Source organism: Hyaena hyaena, unplaced genomic scaffold (assembly GCF_003009895.1).
Source record: "Hyaena hyaena isolate Hyena2069 unplaced genomic scaffold, ASM300989v1 scaffold_556, whole genome shotgun sequence".
Lineage (NCBI taxonomy): Eukaryota > Metazoa > Chordata > Mammalia > Carnivora > Hyaenidae > Hyaena > Hyaena hyaena.
Genome location: NW_024081189.1, coordinates 713,509 through 738,718, shown reverse-complemented (window position 1 = coordinate 738,718; position 25,210 = coordinate 713,509). Strand labels below are relative to the sequence as shown.

The following is a 25,210-nucleotide window of genomic DNA, read 5'->3' as shown; positions in this document are numbered from 1 at the left end:
TGTCTCCTGTTAATAGTATATCGTTGGATCCTTTAAAAAAAGTCTCTTTTAGGGGTGCCTGGGTGGCTTAGTCGGTTAAGCATCTGACTTTCGCTTAGGTCATGATCTCGCGATTTGTGGGTTTGAGCCCCGCGTCGGGCTCTGTGCTGACTGCCAGCTCAGAGCCTGGAGCCTGTTTCAGTCTGTGATTCCCTCTCTCTCTGACCCTCCCCTGCTCACGCTGTCTCTCTCTCTTTCTCAGAACAAAAAACAAAAAAAAAAAAAACATTAAAAAAAAGAATGGAAAAAAAAGTCTCTTTTAACATTTATTTATTTTTGAGAGACAGAGAGACAGAGCATGAGCAGGGAGAGGGGCAGAGAGGGAGACACAGAATCCGAAGCTGGCTCCAGGCTCTGAGCTCAACGCAGGGCTGGAATCCACCAACCGCAAGATCATGGCTTGGGCCAAAGTCGGATACTTAACCATCTGAGCCACCCAGGCACCCCTTGTTGGATCTTTTTTAAAAACCTCATCTCAAAATGTCTGCTTTTTGATTAATGAATTCATAATTTTGTTGTTATAGCAGTTGTTATGACTGCCATTTTACTTTTTGCTTTCCCTATGCCTCATGTTATTTTCTCATTTTCTCTTTATTGCCTTCATGTGTAAGTGAATATTTTCAGGGTAGTATATCAGTTACTTTAGTGATTGCCCTCTTTTAAAAAAATTTATTTTCCTGATTACACTAGAGCTTTCAGTATACACCTTGACTGATCAGATCGACCTCAGATTTATGCCAACTTAATGACAGTGAGATATAGAAATGTTACTCCTAGGTAGCTCTATCCTTAAACGAACTTTTCCAGACTCTTTCTAAATAAAGTCGGTCCCTTTAGGGAGAACTAACGAGCGCCCTATTCTTATGGCCTGACTCTCCCCCTTTGTGAACCTCCTTGCTACCACTTCCGAGATGGGGGCAGGACCTTGCAGTGCCACTCCTTACAAGCAGGACTCCAGACTTGGGGGCAGGGAGGGGAGGGGTACCCCTGGTCTTCCTGGCTTGTCTCTCTGAGCATAGGACCTGTGCCTCACATGGATACTGGGGTGAAGACTACTGGAACCCAGCATTCTCAGCTTGCTGGGCCTGGGACCGGGAGCTGGGTGGAGGGAGGGCACCTCAAACGAGGAACTGAGCTTCTGCAACACAGAACTGGGAAGACTGAGTAATGCGCCAACCCCTCTTGGAGAGAAATCATAGTCATCAACTGGGATACAGACGTTTTTACGGTACAGCCTGAGCAGAACTGATGTTGGTTATCCGGAGCGGATATATAATTAACAGGGCACAGTGAAGAATAAAATATGGGACTCCTTCAAAACTCATTGAGAATTTAATAATTTGCTAATCATATTATGTCTTAATTCCTATTGCCATGGGGGTTTTAATGTCTAAGGAGGCTAGGTCTACTTAGGGAAGTGGGGATGTATCTATCATTGATTACAAGTGGCCGATGGGGATGGCATTCTGGTTTACACCTCAGTTTTGGCTCTTTTCCCCCTTTTAGAGATAAATGGTCACTACCAATAATAGCCCTGCTCGTGGGCCTACGACTCCATTATATTCATCTCTTTCATTCTAAAATGCTCCTACATATCAGTGCTTTTCAAATTGAATGTGCAAATGAATCACCTGGACATGTTCTTAAAATTGAGATTGCTAATCGAGGAGATGTGGGTTAAGGTCTGAGATTCTCCATTTCTAATACGCTCCCAGGAAATGCCCACTGTTATTCTGTGGATCACAGAGAAGAAACACTCTGAATAATATCAAATAGAAATTGGTCCAGTGTGAGAGAAGAAGGGGAAAAATAGTGGGGGAGAGGGAGGGAGGCAAACCATGAGAGACTCTTGAATGCCGAGAACAAACTGAGGGCTGATGGAGGAAGAGGGGCGGGATGGGCATGGAGGAGGGCACTTGTGGGGATGAGCACTGGGTGTTATATGGAAACCAACTTGACAATAAACTATTTTAAAAAAAAATAAAATAATATGTCATGAGGATGTTAAAAAAAAAAAAAAGAAATTGGTCCAAACTAAAATCTGGGCTCTTTCTTGTCATCTATAGGTCATTAAACCCTAAGTTTTAAAGCAACTGTCTACACTTGGGTTGCCATCTTCTCTCCCAGAAGTCAGTAGTCAATTAGTCTGCAAGGTAGATGTACTTTTAAAAAACTTCTTAGTGATTTCAAAGGCTTCTGCCATTTGGTCCCTGAACTTTAAAAAAAAAAAAAAAAAAAACACCTGCAGAAAGTAGGAAATGCTGTCTGCCAACTAGTACAGGAAACTCCCAAGCTTTTACTGCATATTTGTGACATATGAACTTTTCAAAATGATCTCTCTATTCATTTCATTATTTTCAGCCTTTTAGGCATTGCATTCCTTCTACCTTTTTCATGAAATGTAAAGCACACATTTAGACTATGAAGCTACTGAGAGCTTCTTGCTTCTTATTAATCCTCTCCACAGGTTACTTTTAAAGCCAAACAATCTTACTTATGGTGAATGCATTTATCACAAGTACAATTTAAAAAAAATTAGAGGGGCTCCTAGGTAGCTCAGTTAGTTAAGTGTCTGATTTCAGCTCAGGTCATAGTCTCACGGTTTGGGAGTTCAAGCCCCATGTCAGGCTCTGTGCTGACAGCTCAGAGCCTGGAGCCTGCTTTGGATTCTCCCTCTTTCTCTGCCCCTCCCTTGCTTGCACTGTTTCTCTCTCTCTCTCCAAAAATAAATAAATAAATAAATAAACATTAAAAAAATTAAAAACTTTTTAAAATTAGAATCTCATCTTCCAAGATTTAATAATATCTCTGGTTTAGCACAAGTTACAAAATCACATCGTTTTATTAATACATCAGTGAATAGATCTGACCCAACCCTTGACTTATCAATGTGTAGCACTCTGGCCATGGATTAACAGGGAAAAAACCTATTAACAGAATCCAGAAAATGTACTACTAGTTGAGGATTTGAGTCTTTTACAGCTTATTTAAATACAACAATGGTTTTAAAGTAAGATTTATTCGATTTTTTGGAGAAAACATTCCGTTTAATAAGACTCATTTAACATTTGGCCGTACGGCTGAAAGTTATTGAGTCAAAAGAATGTGTCTTGATGAGAGAAGACTTCTTTTTTCCTATGAAAGATCTGAAATTAAGAAAGAGCTCCATTACTAACAGCTAGTCATTAGTAACAAACTATTTCAACTCAGACTAGTAACTCAGAGAAACAGATTAAAACAAAGCATTCGGCAGAGAAATAAAGTGAAATATTTCATACACATTCAAATTCCCCTTTATCTTTAAAAGACTTGGCGTTAAGGTATTTTTCTCCAAGTCACAATTTCTCCTTAAAGCCCACCAGCCCGGAGTGACCTTCATCTGCTGACATTCTTTAACAGTCTCTGTACAACTCAAATAGGAATGATCTAAAAACAACTCACAGTGCAGGTCATATTTTTTATGGAGTCTATTCTCCCCCAACTAGAGTATGAACTCTTTGAGGGCAGGCAACTTCTCTCTCTTTCCATTTTTGTGAAATTTGCCTGTGACAGACTAGGAATAAATTTCAGTCTCCATCCAGTCAAAGTAATTCTTTTCTCCCTCCCAATCCTGCTTTTCTCCTGTAACTCATTCCTCATATGGTCCCCGAATCTAGAAGTAAACACTGTTTCACGCTCTAAATCATTGTTCTTATATTTCAACAAAAGTAAACCTACCTCCACATTAGGCTTAATAGGGTTAATTTTAAAAATTATGATATTTTCTGAAGACAATCATCATAATCCATACAACATCAATTGTACAAACAGTGTATGGGAAAATTGTAAAATATAGGTCTGTCAGTTCTAAATCAGAACATTGTTATCTACTGTCTCAGGCTAAACATTATGTTATACAACTTACCGTTTTCAGTACAGCTTTTTGCTTGAACAAAAGCAGACAAGTTATTAGCAAAACAAACGACAAGATGAAAACAAACGGTATCAGGAAAAACACCAAGTTTTCCTCCCATATGTCACCTGGGATTAAAAATCACAAAAAAGAGAGGATGGGTTAGAGTTTATGATTATTTTTCAAAGCCAATTATTTTATACAATTCTCTTATATAGTTTTATATAATTATTTTATACACAAAGGATTGAGTTAAAGTCAGCAGTTTCTGCCATATTTCCTGGTACATACACACCACAGTTCCATGTGAGTCTAGCGTTCCTTCCGTTTGTGTGCTTTCTATAGGGAACAAGTACTTTACTAAACTGTAACATCTCTTCATTTCACCCAGCCAAACAACTCTCCAAAGCTCAAGTCTTATTTTTGAATAGGATTTTGTTTAAAACTTCAGAACACAACCATAAAACATAAGCTAAATGGTGACAGAAATAGGTATTGAGTATCTCTCAATACTTTTTTTTTAAATTTTTTTTTAATGTTTTATTTATTTCTAGGAGAGAGAGAGAGAGAGACAGCGTGAGCAGGGGAGGGTCAGAGAGAGAGGGAGTCACAGACTGAAACAGGCTCCAGGCTCTGAGCTGGCAGTCAGCACAGAGCCCGACGCGGGGCTCGAACCCACGAACCGCGAGATCATGACCTAAGTGAAAGTCGGACGCTTAACCGACTAAGCCACCCAGGCGCCCCGAGTATCTCTCAATTCTTAATACATCAAAGGTTTATATTGTATCATATAATGCTATAGTGAGCAAGAGCTGGTGACAGGAAGCAGACTACATGACCAGAGAATATGCCACTTTGGCGTGGGGATTATTTTAAGCTGAAGGCATTCAAGACCTAGCCGACTCAAGAAAAACATTTACCTCCCCCTTAACTACATAAAAGGATTTAGATAGGGGCCCTGGCTCTGAGAGAGAGCTATTACTAGAGACAGCTGCTATTTGAATAACCTATCTATGAAAGGGCAAAACATCTGGTTACACTAGTGCCTCAACCCCCCGACCTTGTCCGTGGTTTTGCTTTTACCCGTGGTCAACTGCAATCCAAAAACAGATGATCCTCCTTCTGAGGTATCATCAGGTCGATAGTAGCCTAATGCTACGCCATAATGCCTACATCATTTATCTCACTTCGTCTCATCACTTGGGCATTTTATCATTCATTGCACACCATCACAAGAAGAAGAGGGAGTACAGTATAAGGTATTTTGAAAGACTCCATTATTACAATACGTATATGGTTATTACAGTTCTATGTTGTTATTGCTGTTAATCTCTTAATGTGGCTAATTTGTAAATTAAACTTTATCATAGATTATAGAGGAAACAACAGTTTACATAGGGTTCAGTACTCTCTGTGGTTATAGGCATCCACAGGGGGTCTTGGAATGTATCTCCTTTGGATAAGGGGGGCACTACTGTGCCAAACACCTCCTCTGCCTGTTACCCTGTGGCTTACCCTCCTCTACTTTTGAAGTCCCGGGCCCTGATCCCCTTCCTTAACTCATGATGGCATATAAGCCTCAACTGCCGTACTCGCCCTTGGGTCTCACATTTCTACGGGGCTCCTATACCTATGAAATTAAATTTGTTATTTTGGGGAGGCACCTGGGTGGCTCAGTTGGTTAAGTGTCCAACTCTTGATTTCGGCTCAGGTCATGATCTCCTAGTTTGTGAGTTTGAGCCTCACGTCAGGTTCTGCATTGACAGCAGGGGGCCTGCTTGGGATTCTCTCTCTCCCTCCTTCTCTGCCCCTCTTCTGCTCATGCTCTTTCTCTCTCTCTCTCCAAATAAATAAACTTTTACAAAAGGAAAAAATCAATTTGTCTTACTGTTAATCTGTTTTATGTCAATTTAATTATGAGAGTGGCCAAAGAACCTAGAAGAGTAGAGGGAACATTTTTCCTCCAGCACAGTTAGCTTATTCAGCAGGCTGAACTTTAACAGGCTGCTAAGAATTCTTAGCATGTCAGTCCCCTGGATCTCTGCCTACAGTGTCTGATGAGAGCAAGAGTGGGGAGAGTCCTTTTCTTTTTCTAAATTTAGGTTGGCAGGAGAAGATATTTATGGAACTAGTTGCTTGGGTATAGTACCTCCGGTAAAGATTTGGTATAGTACATCTGATTTTTGTTAATCCTTTTCCTGTTTCCTTTTGTCATCTTCTAGGACTTGAGAGCTTGGCTTTATGACCAGTGCGAATATTCTGCTAACCAAAGGGGGCACGTACCAGTGTGCATCTGGCAGATGGCCAAACAGGCTGTGGATATGCGCCGACCATACTTAGGACTGGGTCTGACTTAACAACCCAAACTGGGCTCAACTAGGTCTACAGTGAGGTTTCTTTGTCTGACCCTGCCAGCTATCAGTGGAATTTTGTCATAAGGGGTCCCAGTCCATAAGGGGCCTTTGTCATCTAACCTTTATTCTCATTGTGATAATAAAGGTCTTTGTTTTCTTATGGTGGCTCTTGTGAGGGCTGCATCTTTTGCACTCTCCTCCGGGGTATCTCTTGTGTCCGTGGTTAAGCCTAGAGACACTTAGTGGTTTGAGTCACTATTCAGATTAAGAGATCCCACTTATCAATGGCCAGACAATGGATCTTTTGAATCGGACTTCTAGATTGAAATTTTTTTTTAATGGAGCACTCCTCCTGTTGATACCTGTGGAAAAACTAAACTAAAAATGGGACACAAAGGAATATAATGGCTAGCCTCAGGGACTCCCTTAACAAGATGAAGGAACATCAATTTGAACAATTAAACTTGACGTCCAGTGTAAATTCCCCTTTTCAAAATCCAGCTCCACTTGGCCTGTCTTAGCTTCGCTTTTCCTACATCTACAGAGAGAACGCTCTGGCCTGATCTCCAGGCCCAGGGGATACAGGTTACTTGAATACATGCTGAAATCTAGGAAGTGATTTTAGCAGAAGCACCCAAGATGGGTGGTCGGGCTCACTCTGCTATCCCTTATAACTCCTCCTACTTTCCAGAGCTCTATCAGCTTCAGGTCTTCCTATAGCATGTCCTTTTCAGGTATACCCTGGATCCCCACCACGAAGAATTCATGTCCCACGAACAGAAGCAAATCTTTGAAATTATAAGGCCTTATAAATTATAAACCTCCACTTTCAGAAGATCATAGAGAGGGGTTGGCAAAATTCGTGGCCATTCGTCTTCCCACTCACAATGCGTGTTCTTCGTACCCAGAGGTAGCTTGCAGGTAAAAGGCCAATCACATGGCTCCCTGAGAAAACCGTGTCCCCCACCCCAGAGGAAATAGACAACCAGAATTTCTCCTAGGCCTTCCCACAAATGATCAGCTGAAGGCCAATGTTCAGGGACTGATAGAAGTAACAAGAGAGGCTTCTCCCCTCCAGCCCAGCGACAAAGGTGAATTGGTCCAAGTTAAACTGTGTACTCAGAAAGAAGACCTTTGCTTAAAAGTTTTATACAGACTTGGGGCGCCTGGGTGGCTTAGTCGGCTAAGCGTCTGACTTTCACTTAGGTCATGATCTCGCGGTTCGTGGGTTCGAGCCCCGCGTCGGGCTCTGTGCTGACTGCCAGCTCAGAGCCTAGAGCCTGTTTCAGAGTCTGTGACTCCCTCTCTCTCTGACCCTCCCCTGCTCACGCTGTCTCTCTCTCTCTCTCTCTCCTAGAAATAAATAAAAAATATTAAAAAAAAAAAGTTTTATACAGACTTGACAAAGGCCCTGTGCAAATTCTTCAACGTCAACTCGAATGCCCTCATATCTATCCCTGAAGAAAGGTTCCCATATGGACCCCTCCCAGAGTTGATAAGTCATCATCAATATTGCAGTTAAGATTGTACATAATATACATTAAAGGATGTATTGTTTTGAGGATATGGCAAAAAACTGACCATATCCACCTTAAACTATGCATTGACTAATGATAAGATACAATTCAGGACATGATTTTCTCATGTCAGTTCCACAGAGCCTCCAAATTTCTTATACCAGTGACCAAAATGAACAGCAGAGCCAGTATGTGTTCTTTCTGATTCCATACATCTCATGGTTAATTGAGTTCTCCCTTTCTACCTGGTTTTTCTTCATAGCCCTTAGTAATTATATAATACAGTTGGCTTCTTTATTGCTTATCTCTATTCGACATGAGAATAAAATATCAATTCTCTAAGGACAGGGATTTTTACTGCTGAATTTTTACTGTCTGAAAACGTCTGACGCATACTAGGTGCTTCATAAATATTTAATGAGTGAAAGACAACAAGGATATCAGTGTAATAGGGAGATAAGAGTCATATTCATTCTGTTATAATGAAACAATATGAAAAGAGACGAATGATCAATAGATGCCAGTATCTGTCTGTATCTACATCTACATACGCATTTACATATCTATATACCTGAAAGAGCAATGCTGAGTTAATTCCCTTCACTTTTGAATAATTATTAGTAACTTCTGTTGATAAAGCTCATATACTGTAAAGCAGAGTAATATCTTGCCTCAGTCTCAAGACTTTTTAGTTTATATTGTTATTTAAATATGTCTTTTTTTTTCATCATAAGTCGCTTTAAGTCAGAATTGGAAGTGAATGACATATGCTTTTTACTAATGATGACCTAGTAATTGGAAAAATACTCTTTAGGTGCAGTACTAGACACTCAAAACCAAGTGCAGTCTTGATTTCAACTCAGGTCATGATCTCACATTTTGTGAGCTCGAGCTCTGCGTTGGGCTCTGTGTTGACATCTCAGAGCCTGGTTGGGATTCTCTCCCTCCCTCTCTCTCTGCCCCTCCTCCACTCATGCCTTCTTTCTTCTTCTCAAAGAAAAACTAATAAACTTAAAAAAAGATTTCTGCTCTCTTGAAAATTGAAAGCATAGGGAAATACTGATTAAAATGGGCTTCCCCCAAAAAAGAACTAGCATATTTTCTTCAGCGACAGTCAAAAAAACAAGAATATTGCTGAGAGGGCTATAACAAGATTCTTAAACTGGTTTGTTCCTAGTTAAAACTGAATATGAGATTTTCCACAAATCTGTGTTCGAGGTCCTTGCTCATTTGTCTTCTCTGTTTATAGACTTGCATAGGCAAGTGCATTTTGATTTCCACAATTACAAAATAGACCACAAGAAAATTAATTTGCCGGCAAAGAGCTACAGTTATTTCGTCACTGCTCTTATCCTCCTACCTTTCCAGCACTGCTCATCACTCCACTCACTCCAAATTCCATCATCCGAGCAGTAGATGTTCACTTTGCTCCTCACCAAAAAGCATACTCGTTGGCTCTCGTTTGAGATTCTTGCGACTTGCATCTCATTTTCGGCGGTGGTAGTCTGAAAGCCGAGTAAAAACAAGATGCGATCATTGGATCTAATTGTAGCTAGATAGATCCCATTTGATTTGCCCCTTTCATAGTGGATTTTGTTACATAAGACATACGCATCAAATGACTGGGAGGGAATATAGCAAAATCTTCACGGTCACTATCTCTCTGTATGGTGGGTTATTATTATTATTTTTTTTTTCATTTTCTTCCCCTTCCTTACCTAGAAGTTAAAATATTTCTACAGGAATAATGGATCGCCTGTAGTGAAGGGCAGGCGTGACAGGGCAAAATGCCTGGAGAGCTTTGGTGTTTCTGATGCCCAGTATTCAGATGAGTGTCATGTTTCTCAGATTCTATAAACTGGAAAATGCTACATATACTGAGTTACAGAAAGAGAGTCCATCATGTGAACGTCACTTCTATGCAAACTATAGAGTTCATACACATAGAGCGTTTTCCCCCTCCTGATTCTTATTTCAGTTAACTGCCATAAAAGCTGTGTGACAGTGTTCAGGGCTTTGTGTGACACGACTTCTTCGGATATGAGGACACACATGGCTTGATGCTCTCAAAGGAAGAAAAAAAATCACTGAAGAAATCACTTCAGTTTCAGCATTTCAGAGAGCTAAACAGTGTTCCCCATCCAAAATAACAGTTTTTGTGGTCACTTCTTGGGAACCAGCATCACGTAGTGGGCTGGGAACAGCCACATGATTTGACTGTAAGTCAGTTTGCTTCCTTGGGACATGTAAATCAATTCAACTGCCGGTTTTCTCATCTGTATACGAAATTAATTGATTAGAACTAACGGCTCACCTTCGCGTCTCCCCCAGTTTCTATGTTGGAAACCAGTGAATAAAATTAACATATAACAATGTGGGGCTGAAGGCATCATCACATTGTTGGTGCTGGGCGGTAGTCAGTCTTGCAATCATTGCCTATTTACCCAGTGAGCCCCTCTTCTGCACGGCAAGCAATTCGGGCAGCCCTGTCAGAGTCTACTTGTGACCTGATGCTTGTTCCTCAGGAAGTGGGTTTTATGTGTGTGTGTTTTCTTTTCTTTTCCTCTCACCTGAGGCCTTCTCATATTTGCATTTCCATCTCATATTTGCATTTGGCAATTTTAACTTATTGGAAACAAATGACTAGATTATCTCTGAAACCCTAATACAGCTTTAAAATCGCTATGAGTGATTATGCTTTCAGACCACAAGCAAGCATCTTTCTTTTGGTTTTCTGGAAATTAAGATACATGTCATATACTATTCCTCATATGGATACCAATGGATCTGGGTTCTCATGTTTCCTGTTTTGTTCAAAAGGCTGTGCTTATAAAAATGAAGTAAAAAACCAGGGCGCCTGGGTGGCTCAGTCGGTTGGGCGTCTGACATTGGCTCAGGTCATGGTCTTGCGGTTCGTGGGTTCAAGCCCCACGTCTGACAGCTAGCTCAGAGCCTGGAGCCTGCCTCAGGTTCTGTGTCTCCCACTCTCCCTGCCCCTCCCCTGCTGATGTTCTGTCTCTCTGAAAAATAAACTTGAAAAAAAATAATAATAAAGGGCAGGGTGCCTGGGTGGCTCAGTCAGTTAAGCATCCAATTCTTGATTTCAGCTCAGGTCATGATCTCACGGTTGTGAGTGAGCCCGGAGATGGGCTCTGCACTGGGCATGGAGCCTGCTTAGGATCCTCTATCTCCTTCTCCTTCTGCCCCTCACTGACTCGTGTTCTCTCTCCCTCTCTCTCTCTAAATAAATAACTAAAGGCTATGTTTATGATGTTCACAAATAAATGCAACATGCCTACCATCCAAGTTGTATCATCTTCGGTGAATTCAATTTCATAAATAAAGCATTTTGCTGGAATGGGTCCTTGAGGCATGCTCCATTTCAGGTTAACTTCCTCTGAATTCTTCACAGTAAGAACAAGGTAGTCTGGTGGCAAAGGTTTAACTGAAAAGCAAAAGGAAACCATTTCAACATGGAGGTTACAAAGTGTAGCCGAAGCTCTTATCAAAAGCTAGGGACACCTAGTAACAGAAGCATCTAGGATGAATCAGGTGGCTCAAGGCTAATCTCTATAATGTCAATTAATATCAAAGTTGCTTGCCAACCAAGATCAGTTTATTGAGAAACTGGGCTGTTTTCAGAAACTAATGTTTTGATAAGTCACATAATGACAAATATTTAAGCCCAAGAGAAAAGTTAGAAGATCCAAAGCATTACAGTCATGTTTCCATGTTGTAGCATTAAAAACAACTACCGTAACCATTATTATTACAATTTTGATTAATAGCTAACTCTTATTTAGAGCGAATGATATGTCAGGCACTGACCCAAGGATAAACTCACTCATGTCTCACAAAAAACCTATGAAGTATCCTCTATCTCCTCATTTTACTGATAAGGAAATTGAAACAGATGTTAAAAGTAACTTGCCCAAAGTCATACAGCTAGAAAGTGGTGAATCCAAGATTCATGTCCAGGGATGGCTAACTCTAGAACCTGTTGTTCTCATAACCGTCCGAACTAGGAAGTCAGACTCAGGATACACAACTATATGCCTACTGAGGTGTGGGAATCCTCCATCATTAACACTGGACAGAAACACAGATAGTAGGTGACTTTTTGAAGCTGGGGAATAAATTGTAAATTTGAAATAAAAATTCTAAAAACATTATTCTTCATTCAATCCCTTTTTCCTGTACTTTTATATTTAATAAGAGGTTCTTCATATGCTCTGTTGGCCCTCCTTTGACTGGCTTTGCACTTCCATAGGTTTCTCTGTCTCCATCCCTTCTCTTCCATGTGGTTGTACGTGGCCCAAGCTAGCAACACGTTAAAGTTGTTTACCTCACCTATATTTTGAAGCTGAAAAATAAAATAGCTGGGTCTGATAGGGTGAGAGTTTGATGATCCATTAACACAGATGTAAAAATCTTTATAGTCTGATGCCTCCAAATAGGGAAACCGGCAGCCAATATTTTGTCCATCAACCTGGATGTAATCAGGACACTGTGTTGCATGGTCCAAGCCATCATACCTGTAAAAGAAGTAGTGTAAGAACTGTGTTTTCCAATATCTTATAGTATTATGGTATTCAATTATCAACTATCTTAAGATACCAAGTGAATAAAAAAAGTCATTTAATGACATGCCATATTGATTGAGCACCAACTCTATGGCAAGTCCTATGCCATGTGCTAGGGATAAATAGTAAGGAAAGCATAGTCCATAATTTCACAGAGATTACAATCTGGTGGGAGTTTTTACAAAATCTCAAAGATAAGGCCAGGATTCTTACTCATGCTCTTAGGTTATGTTGACTTGCCCACGGGATTTGTGAACCAAAGAGTAAAATTTCTATTATAAAAACTTTGGGTTTATATAGACAATCCTGGATGATACTGCCTTTTTTTTTTTTTACATTGTCCTGGAGAGCTTCTATTAGAAGATAGCTGATTTAAAAGCAGACTTACAAAAAATATTGTTATATTTAATAAAATGAATGAAATTCCTTTGAGGATACAATGCACATCAAGAGATAAACCTCAGAAAAGCCAACGGAGGAGTCAAAGAGAAAAAGAAGAGGGGAGCCTGGGTGGCTCAGTCAGTTAAGCGTCCAACTTCAGCTCAGGGCATGACGTTTGTGAGTTTGAGCCCCGCGTCGGGCTCTGCCATCAAGATAGTGCAGAGCTTGGAGCCTGCTTCACACGCTGTGTCTCTCTCTCTCTGCCCCTCCTCTACTCGTGCTCTCTTTCTCTCAAAAATAAATAAATAAGCATATTCAAAATTTTTTTTAAGAAATTACAAAAAGAAAAGGAAGAGCTGTCTGGCAAGTAAATATCTACTTTCCCATCCTCGTAGGCAAGAAATGTTGCCATCTCATTGAAAGTTAACCTTGTTCCAGTAATAAGGCTAATGGGAATTAGGGGGATTTCCCTACTGATTTTCAAAGCAACAAATGCCTGGTTTATTCGCCAAAGGAATAGGCTTCAATGCAAAATGTGACATGTGTAAAAGCAGTCCAAATCCACTTTGAAATTAGGCCAATCTAGCAGCTGATAAGGTGCTGATTTCAAACATCCAGACTCTACGGAATTCACTTTATGCCAAGTATTTACTTTGTCGTTGTTTGTTTGTTCCCTCAAGTTGTTATTTATTTTCATGGGAGGGGGGGGAAGAGCCTTTTATGATAGTGAAAATACACTTTATTTTTTAATACAATAGCTTGCAGCGATATACTGGTTGTACAGAGAAAAGAAAATACAAGCATTCTCTCTTAAGCTTTAACTTGCCTTTTCAAGTAGCCAAGTATTTACTTTGGGCAGAACTAACTACTTGGTTAGTTCAGCTGATTAGAGTTTGGGAGACCTGAGTTCTCGGCCTGACTTTACCCAGATTTATGTTGTGCCAGTGGGAAGCCTGCTGATACCCTTAATTTCCAGTTTCTAAGATGTCGGTATTTCTTCCTCACTACCCTCAGTAAAATGACGATAAAGCTATGTTACATGTGAACTACAATGTAGAAGAGGGCAGGGACATTGTCTTAGTCACACTTTCAGCCTTTTTATCTATCTGGCATTTAATAGCTGCTTAATATTTGTTGAATTAATGAAAAAATAAATTAGACCATAGAAATTGACCCCTCCAATTCCAGATGGAAAAACTGAGAGCCCCCCCCCCCCAAAAAAAAGGAAAACGCTTGCCCAAGCCCACTAAGTTAAATGATGCCAGACCAGGGATTAGAACCCAGTTCTCAGGATTCTTAATAGCTTATACCTATCACTTATATATTATCATTTTTCTAAAAAAACAAAAGCCATGATAATTTGGGCCTGAAACTCACAAAGAGTAACACTCTGTCCCCTCTTGCTTCTTTAATGTATTTAATAAATGCATAAATTCTGATACATATTTATCAATGTACGAGTACTCTCATCATTTGTTTCATTCATTTAATGAATGTTTTGTGATAATCTGCTACGGGCATAGCACAGCACAGACAGTTAAGGGAAATGTAAGAAACAGTTCTTGCTCACCAATCTCTTAAAAATTTAAGGGAGCAGACAAAGCGCACAATATATGAAAGAAATTTAAATGCCATCCAGACAAGTAATTGAGAGCTATAATAAGTCATAGTTCAGAGAAAAACTGAATGGAAGTTGATATGATCAGTAAAGGGTTAATGAAATTGAATACCAGATGGGCCTTGAAGGACAGATAAGAGCTGGTGAGAAAGCCAGAGGGCATTCCAGATAGCAATGCACACAGAGGCGTAAAAGATCATAACACGGGTGAGAAAAACATGTAGAGATGGGTCTCAATGGAGTGGAACATTCACGCCGGTGAAAGGAGAAGGTAATGTTGGAAAAGCAGTGATGCAGAAATTTGAATACCAGCTTAGATTTTTATCCAGGAGGCAACGAGTAGCCACTGGAAGTTTTGGAGCAGAAGAGTGGCATATGAAAACAGGAATAGAGGGAGACAAATCTGGCTACCGTGTGCAGAATGAATCGGAAGGGAAGGGACTGGAAGCAGAGACCATCATTTGGGAGGCTTGGCAGTCATGCAGGTGTGGCACGAGGTGAGCCTACAGTAGAGCTCTTAGAGTAAAGACGAGAAGTAAAGAACAGATGGGCGACCTTGCAAAGGAGTGTCAGAACGCAGTGTTCAATGTCACCGAGAAACAATGAAGGAATGAAGGAGATAGAAGATTCAAGATGGCTGTAAGTTTAAAAACTTCAGTGATCATTAAAAAAGAGAAGTCAGAAAAAGGATCCAGTTTTAATAGGTACCTGCTTTTTAAAAGGCACAGGTATAAAATATGGTAAAACTTTTTTGGGCTATAATCCTATGTATCTAAACAATACAAACTTTAATACAGTACAGGAACAATGTTGCATTCTTTAGATCACCCATAGAGTAACTTCCAGTAGCTACAGCCAAAACCCACTTATTCCCATTGAAAACTCCAAATAACTGTCAACAACCTTCATCGTAAACACAACTCTGAAGAATAATATATTTACTTTAGTGAAAATACAGTTACTCATGCTGCCGATTAATTTTGATAGATATTTTCTTCATACAGAATTCTTATTATAAAAATACTTACCAGTAAAACAACTGGTAACTGGTATCAAAATGGACGCCCATGCCAGGTTTCCAGGAGCAGAGTAAATATTGCCAGTTGTAGTACACGCAATCCATTTCCTGAATCTTCGTTTCCTGATTTCCTAAGGAATGAACAAACCGTGAGTGCTTGAAAGGCGCGGTGATGACTCATTTGGGAAGTCACTATGCAATTTTAATTCATTTCTTTTGACCTCTCCATTTCATTTAGCAATCAACCTAATCAGGAATATTCCAAAAAGAAGTTGTTAGAAATCACTTCACTGTAAGTGGGGCATGCAAAATCAAAACCCTTTGAGGGCTCATTGAATGATACTAGGGTAAGCATATGCCAAAGGACTAAATTAATAATTCTAGGATGCTCTGAGCAGTAGAGCAAATACTCACGTGCATATTTACTGGTATGATCCCCAAACTGGGAACTATATTAGCCTAACAAAAGGAATCAAAAAGGCCTGTCACCCACTGCTAAAAAGAATTCTATTTGTGCCACACTTCCAACCTGTACATCCAATCTGGTGTATGAGAGTTGAGGGGCCTTATGACCCATATGGATTGTTCTGACAGTATTCAACATGAAAAGAGGGCTGTGCTTTAACCTTGTGGTGGTGTCCAGTAAGTAGCTTCTGACCATAAACTTTGAACTTCTGATCCATTAGTGCAGTGCGGGGGCAGAAGTGTGTGTATCTTTGCTTCAATGCCTTTGTTAAGATCAAACCCGTCTTTGTAATGTAGATTCTTGGTGATGATGGTCTGTGTGATAAGAAGATGAGACAAAGTCAGGCTTATAAGCAGTGAGAGCATCATGAGCCACATTATTACGGTTAAGAAGTCACCCGGGAGAGTTCTGAGTATCTAAGAACTTCCTAATAATTATCTGATACAACGTCCTAGATACAGTCCCGGCAGAGCTCATTTGTGCATATATTAAATGCATTCGATGAGATCATTTGAATTTTAATATCTTATTCAAAATAACCCAGGGACACCTGGCTGGATCAGTTGGTAGAGGATGCGACTCTTAATCTTGGGGTCGTGAGTACGAGCCCCATGTTGGGTGTAGAGCCTATTTAAAAACAAGCAAACAAAAAACAACACAAAAAAGCAAACCAAAGAAAACGAAAATAACCCCCAAAACTTCTGGAGAAGAGCGTCTATGGCAGGAGCTTGAGCTCTCATGAAGTTGAAATCAAGAGACTTTTTCAGATACCATATGCATATTACATGACAAACGACTCATCACATTTCAAATACCACACGAACACTTCAGGAATCACATACAGTAAAATCTTGAAGGCAACTGGAGATAAACCAGACCAAGTGTGAGCTCCAGGAGGCTACAATCATGTCATTTATCCTCGTGTTTCGGAAACATAGCCAAGTGCCTGATACAAAAAGTTGCTCAATGAATGTTTGATTTGAAGCGGCTCTTTGCAACTACCTCGCTGAATGAGGAAGGTAACGGTACACTTCGTAAAACAAAAATGGTTGAATGTACATGCTTGACTATGAAGTCAATAAGTCAATAAATGTTCACTGAACGCTTATTACAATATATGCAGAGGACTATGCTGTGTTCTGTGGGGTCAGTAGAAAGATAAATGAGGCTTAATTTTTACCAGGAGAAAGCTCACAGTCCAGTAGCATACATAAGACCCATATAGAAGCATGTAAGTAACTGGAAAATAAAAGAAAATGTCTAAGTATTCTTCAAGCCCATATGCCATGGCTGGGACCAAGTGTTTTGTTTCCCCTGTACTAATAATGGTGGTCTTAATACGGGGTGGGATGAAAATAGATGTGGAAGACTGCACAGGAGATAGCAGCGGGCACAGCACCTTCTTCTTTCTTTCTTTCTTTTTTTTTAATGTTTGTAAACGTTTATTCATTTTTGAGAGACAGAGCGCAAGTGAGGGAGGGGCAGAGAGACAGAAGGAGATGCAGAAGCCGAAGCAGGCTCCAGGCTCTGAGCTGTCAGCACAGAGCCCAACACGGGGCTCGAACTCCTGAACTGTGAGATCATGACCTGAGCCGAGGTCGGACGCTTAACCGACTGAGCCACCCAGACGCCCCAGCACCTTCTTATTTCTTAATAATAGCTATGGAGAGACAGGAATTAGAATGGACAGGGACATTAAAGATCACAAGAAAGCTCCTCATAATTGCACTGATATTGCAAGTGCACGCTTTACTTACCTTCCAGTCTTCGCTATCAATGTTTCGGTATTTTAATTCATATTCTACTGTGCATTCCTCAAAATTTCCCAGAGACAGTGGAGGTTGCCATTGCAAACAGAGATAACCTAAGTATCCAGGGTCTACTATCTCAAAATCCTGAGGAGGATTAACTGAAATAAAAATCAATAAAATATTTTTACTTTTTTCCCAGCATCTTACGACAAAAATTGCTAAGTCTAGACTACTTCCCTATGTCCATCAGCTGGTGAATGGAGAACGAAATCATAGTACATGTATACAATGGCATGTTACCATCCAGAAGGAAGAATGAGGTACTGATACATGATACAGCATGGAAGAGCCTCAGAAACATTAAGCTCATTGAAAGACGCCAGTGTATATGAAATACCCAGAATAGGCAAACCCATGGAGACAAAAGTCAACTCGTGGTGGCCAGGGGCTGGAGGAGGCAGAGAATAACAGATGACTGCTGAAGAAATATTTAATTTCTTTTGGAGGAATAGAAATAATCTGGAATTGAGTAATTGAGGCTGCTACACGACTCAGTGGATATATAACAGACCACTAAACAGTACACTGTATTTTTTTTTTAATGTTTATTTTCGAGAGACAGAAAGACAGAGTGTGAGTGGGGGAGGGGCAGAGAGAGAGAGGGAGACACAGAATCTGAAGCAGGCTCCAGGCTCTGAGCTGTCAGCACAGAGCCCGACATGGGGCTCGAACCCACGAACTGTGAGATCATGACCTGAGCCAAAGTCGGAGGCTTAACCGACTGAGCCACTCTGGCGCCCCTAAACAGTACACTTTAAAAGGGTGGGTTTTATGTTATGTAAATCATATCAATAAAGCTGTATGCAAATATGACTTTGCCTAGCTAGGTACTAAGTTTTCACAGTTTCAAGAAATACAACATGGAGTTAGATCAGGACTGGAGCCGAAGTCGGGCACTTTACTGACTCAGCCACCCAGGCGCCCCCATCTGGTGTTTTATAAAGCAAATAAACAGGGGCGCCTGGGTGACTCCATTGGTTAAGGGTCCAATTTCGGTTCCGATAGTGATCTCATGGTTCCTAGGTTCGAGACACGTGTCGGGCTCTGTGCTGACAGCTCGGAGCCTGGAGCCTGCTTGAGATTCTGTATCTCCCTCTCTCTCTGCCCCTCCCTGCTCATGCTCTGTCTCTCTGTCTCTCAAAAAGAAATACACATTAAACATTTTTTAAAAGATAAAAAGCAAACAACTCTATAAACTCTTCTATTACTAGCAAATCTAATAGTACTATAGTACCGCCCTCATGTTGCCTTTCTGCTAATAATTTCCTTTCCTTTCGGCCCATGTGTTTGTTTTAATGCTTAATTTCATAAAAGTTATTGAGGCGAAGAATCCACAAAAAGGTACTGTGGCACAAATTATAATCTGATATTGGGACATCCAGGTACCAATAAAGAAGGTCTTCTACTGAGGCAAAATGACAATCCTACAGCTTCAACTCTTTTGGTTAGAAATCTTTGTGAAATACATTGTTCTGATTACCTTCTGCAATAAGAGAAATTCAGCGGACATGATTGAATAATTCTGTGGTCATTTAAAAATGTTTCTTAAATCTCTGTATATATTTCATATTTATCTAATTGTCTTAACAGTTAAGGATAGCAAATAAGGAAAGTTTCCAGTTAGTTGAGTACCAGGCAATGAATGAGGCTTCAGATAAGTAACCTATTTCTTAGAAGACTATACAAAAAGGTATGGAAAGCATCTTTTAGCTTGGCTTTCACTCTCCAAAATGTTCCTTATCATTAGTTACCTTATATGTGAGGCTGACTAGGAGGAACGTATCTTTTGTGTATGGATTTCCTGAAATGTTTCTAGTAACAATCCAACTACTTATTATGCACTTGGACGGTGTGGGCTGAAAAGACCGTTAATATCCCCAATTTTAAAACTACTCCATTGTTGCTTTACCTTTTATCTCAGCATTTGAAGACACACAGCTAAATGCTGCACAAATAAGCAGGGTATAGAAGCATACGACATCCAAATGAGCGAAAGCCATTTCTCCAAGATTCAATACCTTGAAATAGCCACTCTGAGAAAGAAAAATACAACATTTTAACTTTGCCTTACTTCCAACAACCAAATGACTAAATGTAATTAAAAATACATTTGGAAACTCTGTGCGCTTTCTTCCAGGATTTGGAAAAACTGCCCTTTTGAACGTGCAAACCGAAAAAATCAAGTTTGGAACCGAAAAACTGGAAAGGGAGGATTCTAGTCTCATTTTTCTATCCGAGTCGGAAAAAGGCAAAACGAATGTACACAAACACCCCATATCCCTTCATACCCGTCCCACATAAAGAGACCATTTTTCCGTACATGACATGCTAGAGCCAGGAGAGGGTGACTTCAAATAGCCTTCAGCCTGAAGACTGACTGAGATAGACCCACCAGAGTGTAATTGGCTCACAGTGGGAATTGTGAGATCATCTATCTCCATAGCGATCCTCTCTCCTAGCAACAAAGAAAATATACTGATACATATACTCTTTTTGGAGATTAAAAAGTAGTTGAAAGTTATCTAACTAGCGAGAAAGCACAGAAACGATACACCAAAGCCTCAGAGATCTCTTTGCTCTATTTCTTCCTAAATATTAAATCTCTGTCCTCTATGCTTTCTGTTTACCTGTTCCACTCCCTGTTTCCTGTGTCAGTAAATAGCACCTCTTCACAGTTGCCCCAACCAGACACGTGGGCGTTTTCCTCAACCCCTTCCTCTCCCATTCAACCTCTCCATTATCACTACTCCTTCCAAGATGAGGACTTTATCGTCAGGATCTCATCATCCAGTCTTTCCTGCCTCCAAACCACTCTCCATACCATACACGGCAACAATGACCTCTCACAAAGGCAAATCTCACTCCCCCCCCCGCCTTCTTAAAACAACACTTCACTGTCATAGAGTACAACTTAATAAGCTTATGGTGGTCTGATCAGAATTTAAAGGAGTCATGTCTCCACATACCTACTTAATCAAAAACCACTCGCCTTTCAAAGAAAAATCACTACTCCCAGTTCTGTACTTCTCTTTGAGTCTATATCCCTGGAACCGCCAATTTCATAGGGAGTTAAAGAGTAAAGATCAGTATTCCAACATTCAGGGATTACCTTCTTTTTCTCCTACATAAATTCACCAAGCAGGAGAGACCCTCTCTCCTGTGCCACCCTCTTCAACCTACCTGGCCGATCTGTAATGTTCTAGTGTTGGTAGGGTTCAGTAATTACATCATAGAATCTTGGGATCCAACGGCTAAAGCCAGCGCGTATACCGGAGGCATTAGCCCAGTCAGATTTATATATTGGGGAGTAAAACTCAGACTTGTTCAAGATTACACAGCGAGTTAGCAGCAGGGCTGAAGCAGGACAGAAATAGGATTCCTAATCCAGTGTATTTCCACCCTATTATGCTGGATCCCACAAGTTTGACGATTATGAAAGCTTTTCCTCTGGGACTCCAGTATTTAAGTCTTCCTTCAATTAGCTAGCCAGGCTGAATCAATACCATGCTATTTTTTTCTATGTCTCATAAAATCGTAACAGAACAGCATTCTCTGACTGCGGTCCAATAAATCTCTCTCCTCAACTCCTCCCTCCCCACGTGCAAACCCTTTGCTGCCCTCTAAGGGATCTGTACGTAGTAGGTAGGCCTGGTCAACAGATCTCCCACAGAGCTGCTCCCATGGATTGAGGTGAACACACTGGTTACTTTTGGACCCAGCAAGAGGCGTGACAAAGGGAAGTCCTTTCATGTTCCAGATAAGGACTAAGACAGTCAGAACACCCTTAAACTGCTCCCAGGGAGATCATAAAGCCCTCTCTCCCGTATCAATCTGTCCCTATGTATTTCAAAGCCCTGTGTCATGTGCAGTACAAATGGTAAGAGCTAAAAAGCCCTCATTTTGGGAAGCTTGGGTAGCTCAGTCAGTTAAGTACCTGACTCTTGATTCTGGCTCAGGTCATGATCTCATGGTTCGTGAGTTCAAGCCTCGTGTTGGGCTCTCTGCTGTCAGTGCAGAGCCTGCTTCGGATCGTCTATCTCCCTCTCTCTCTCTGCCTCTCCCCCCCCCCAAAAAATAAATAAATAAAAGCTTTTAAAAAATCCCTTGTTTCTACACTTTTTATAGGCTACCGAAATTTGACTCAGGCTATCAAATAGCATTTCCTAGATCAGCCCAGTGCCTTTAAGCAAAGGTAGGAAATTGAATAGCTGGCTTCCAGAGTCACTTTTCTATAAACCTAGAAGGGAGTTCCCTGATTTACACTTAGGGTCCCACTCGGACTTTCTCACACAAAGGAACATGAAGACAACTCTTTCCCCGGCTTCCGGGTTCCAAGATTGCGGCTTGTGTAGTGAGATACTTTATATACTATATGGTTACCCAGAAAGACAGAATTTTTCACAAGCGAGGAAAAGACCTGAAGACAAAGGGAAGATGGGGTATGAAAATGCAGACACACAAAATTTAAAATCGTTTCTGCCATACCCTCCCTCCCCAGCCCGCCATTACCAACCACCCATCTAGCTGTAACTCTTTGTTTTTAATGGTTTGTTTTTTTTTAATTTATTTCTAGGAGAGAGAGAGAGAGACAGTGTGAGCAGGGGAGGGTCAGAGAGAGAAGGAGTCACAGACTCTGAAACAGGCTCCAGGCTCTGAGCTGGCAGTCAGCACAGAGCCCGACGCAGGGCTCGAACCCACGAACCGCGAGATCATGACCTAAGCGAAAGTCGGACGCTTAACCGACTAAGCCACCCAGGTGCCCCTGTAACTCTTTGTTTTTAAAAAGGAGGAAATACCAAGAGAGAAAAGTGAATTGTCCAAACTCACACAACTTATTGGTGGCAGAGCTAGAATTGAAGACCAGCTCTCATGAGCCCTTTTCACTGACTAGAAAACACATTTTCTTGTTATAAGGAGGCTGTCCTATACCTACCTATCTTACCAGAAGACTCCCCTGAACCTTGGTCAACATACTCTCAGCACCCAAACCATCAACCCACCACGCAGTTTTATCAGCATGACATTTCAGGCAGAGTAATAATTTGACGGGCTTTCACTGAGCACCTTTGTTCTGTCCCATACTATTCCAGGTAAATCTTGTCGAAGATACAAGGTGCAAGTGACATGTCACAATAGCTATAATGGCAACAATCCTCCTCCGATTTATTCAGCATTCACAGCATCCCAGACATGTCCTGTGTTAAGCATTCTACATACATTATATCCTATAATACTCATCATAGTCAGCATTGGGTGGATGTGCTATATTTTCATTCCCATTTTAAACACCAGAAGCTGAGACACTGAGAAATGAAACAATTTCCTGCCAGTCACGGAGACCAGAAATGGTGAAGCTTGGATTTGAATCCATCTAGTACCAAAGCCCTTGACGATAACGACGATATGAGGCATTTTCCATTCCTAAAATCAATGTTGATGGCAGCTTCCGGTTTCTACTCACTCAGTTTCACACAATACTATTACTTAAACATTTTCCCACTGAGAATCTCCTTTGGAATGGCAAGCCTAAACTATTTCCTGTTTTCAGTCTCACTTCCCATCTCTTCAAAGCCATGCTACGTAATCCCCTTGTTCTAGGAGCTGGCTGGGAGCATCCTTGAATAACTGGAGAAATTCCAGGTACTTACCAATAATATGGTTTCTCAAGAAATGAGTGATCATAGGCAATTATCACAGGTCTTCTTTTTTTCTTTTCCTCTTCTCTGCTTTGGAGACATTAATTAGAATCTCTAATACTTCCTTTCCTGTCTTATAATCAAGCACACTGGAAAAAAAAATAGATAGGTGCTCCTGAAATAGCCAGCAAGCCAGCATACAGATTCTACAAGTCACAAGACGGGGGAGGTTATGGGTGGAGTGAAAAGCAACTAAAGCAAATTCAGAATCGCAGCAACGTATGTAAAAGCTGACAGGACTAATTAATCTTTGGATAAACAAACAGATACATAGCTGAGGAACTTGTAATAAAAGGCACAGGGGTGTGAGGTTCTTGGAGGGACATTATAATTCAATTTCCATCTATAAAGTGGAGGTAATGATTCCGGCCTGGCAGACTCGGGCTGATGACTAAATGAGACCATGTGTGTGAATATACTATGAGAAGAATAGTAAGCTGCTCTGTATATGCTTGAGAGGAATTGGCTTCTGAGCACCTTGCTACTAATGAAAATTTGAAAATACCTTGTTGCAACACTACACAATTGCCCCTACTAATTCAGCAACATTGACCTGTCCTCAGCTGATAAGCAGACCCTTACTATTAACCTCCGACTTCCACGACCCTTGTTGATACCTTCGTTGCATTTACTGACATGTGTCTTCATGACAATTAATCTCATGCATTCGCTTATCTTTTTACAGTTTGCGAAGAATGTATTGAATTATCTTGACAAATCTGCAGGTGTATAAGGTTGGTATTACATATTTACAATCAGTAAAGTTGGGGCTTAGAGAAGTGGTGTGACTTGCACAAGATCTCACAGCTGATACGAATCTGTATTGAAAGGCAAGGTCAAAGAAGTAAGGGACAGAAAAATGTGGCAAGGCTAAGAATGCGGTCACTTACATAATACGGCTTTGTAGAAAAGCTCCTTTCCTACCTTGACAAAGAAATACAGAAAGATCATTCCAAAGTATCTGAAATGACCACAGGTCGTTGTTCTGGTTGTAAAGGCAGTGACCAAGTTACAGAGACAAATAGCTATTAGAAAAGAATGAATGGAGTTTTACAATGTCACTAAGATGACTTCTTTAAAAACACGTACAAAAAAGTATGGCCATGTAATTTATGTTGCCATCAGACTGAAAAAAACCAGTGTTATAAAATTTGATAAGCTTCCATTCACATTATTTCAAGTGTCTAAAAACACAGCCAAAGCAATAAGAATAGGGCTGGGAGAGGGGCGCCTGGGTGGCTTAGTCGGTTAAGCGTCCGACTTTCGCTTAGGTCACGATCTCGCGGTTCGTGGGTTCGAGCCCCGCGTCGGGCTCTGTGCTGACTGCCAGCTCGGAGCCTGGAGCCTGTTTCGGTCTGTGACTCCCTCTCTCTCTGACCCTCCCCTGCTCATGCTGTCTCTCTCTCTCTCTCGTAGAAATAAATAAAACATTTAAAAAAAAAAAAGAATAGGGCTGGGAGAAAACAAAATGGGAAAATCTCTAGAGAAGTAGAGCTTGAGGAGAGAACAATGGAAAAGTGGAGGAACTGCAAAGGCATAAATGTCATCTGTGGGTGAAACGATGTATGTGGTCTTACCTGAGAAAGCGCACAGACCAGGAGATCTGGGCTCTAGCACCAACTTTGCCAGGAGATTTAGAAAATAATAATAATAGGGACGATAGTTTTTTAAGCTCTTACCAGGCGTCAAGCTCTGTGCCAGACGCTTAATACTGATTAGCTCATTTAAGTCTCACAAACATTGACAGTTACTATATTATTATCCCAATATTAGAAAATATCATAATACAAATATTACAAAAGAGTTGTCGGAGGCTCAGAAAAGTTAGGTCAATT

The 25,210-nt window shown here is 40.7% G+C and overlaps 1 protein-coding gene across 4 annotated transcripts; it reads right to left on the bottom strand.

The window, feature by feature from the left end:
- Window positions 1–3,039: 3,039 nt before the first annotated feature.
- Window positions 3,040–23,396, bottom strand: IL13RA2 (interleukin 13 receptor subunit alpha 2). Of its 4 annotated transcripts, none has more exons than XM_039256086.1 (10): window positions 23,328–23,396; window positions 19,589–19,712; window positions 17,626–17,777; window positions 16,029–16,182; window positions 15,413–15,533; window positions 12,153–12,337; window positions 11,102–11,247; window positions 9,163–9,307; window positions 3,944–4,059; window positions 3,040–3,185 (listed from the first exon to the last, which is right to left on the bottom strand). In XM_039256086.1, exons 2-10 carry the CDS (start codon window positions 19,677–19,679, stop codon window positions 3,135–3,137), a joined length of 1,161 nt encoding a protein of 386 aa, XP_039112017.1. In that variant the 5' UTR covers window positions 19,680–19,712; window positions 23,328–23,396; the 3' UTR covers window positions 3,040–3,134. The 4 variants fall into 4 exon arrangements, with proteins under 4 accessions (XP_039112017.1, XP_039112018.1, XP_039112019.1 ...); XM_039256087.1 differs by lacking the exon at window positions 23,328–23,396 and adding an exon at window positions 20,789–20,834; XM_039256088.1 differs by lacking the exon at window positions 23,328–23,396 and adding an exon at window positions 20,000–20,042.
- Window positions 23,397–25,210: the final 1,814 nt, after the last annotated feature.

Coding starts and splice junctions, on each gene's coding strand:
- IL13RA2 (XM_039256085.1), bottom strand. CDS start 20,006: ATGTCATGTACGGAAAAATGGTCTCTTTATGTGGGACGG. Junction 12,338..15,412: donor AGTTACCAGTTGTTTTACTG/GTAAGTATTTTT, acceptor CTTCTTTTACAG/GTATGATGGCTTGGACCATG. Junction 4,060..9,162: donor TGATGAGCAGTGCTGGAAAG/GTAGGAGGATAA, acceptor TTTTAATCCCAG/GTGACATATGGGAGGAAAAC.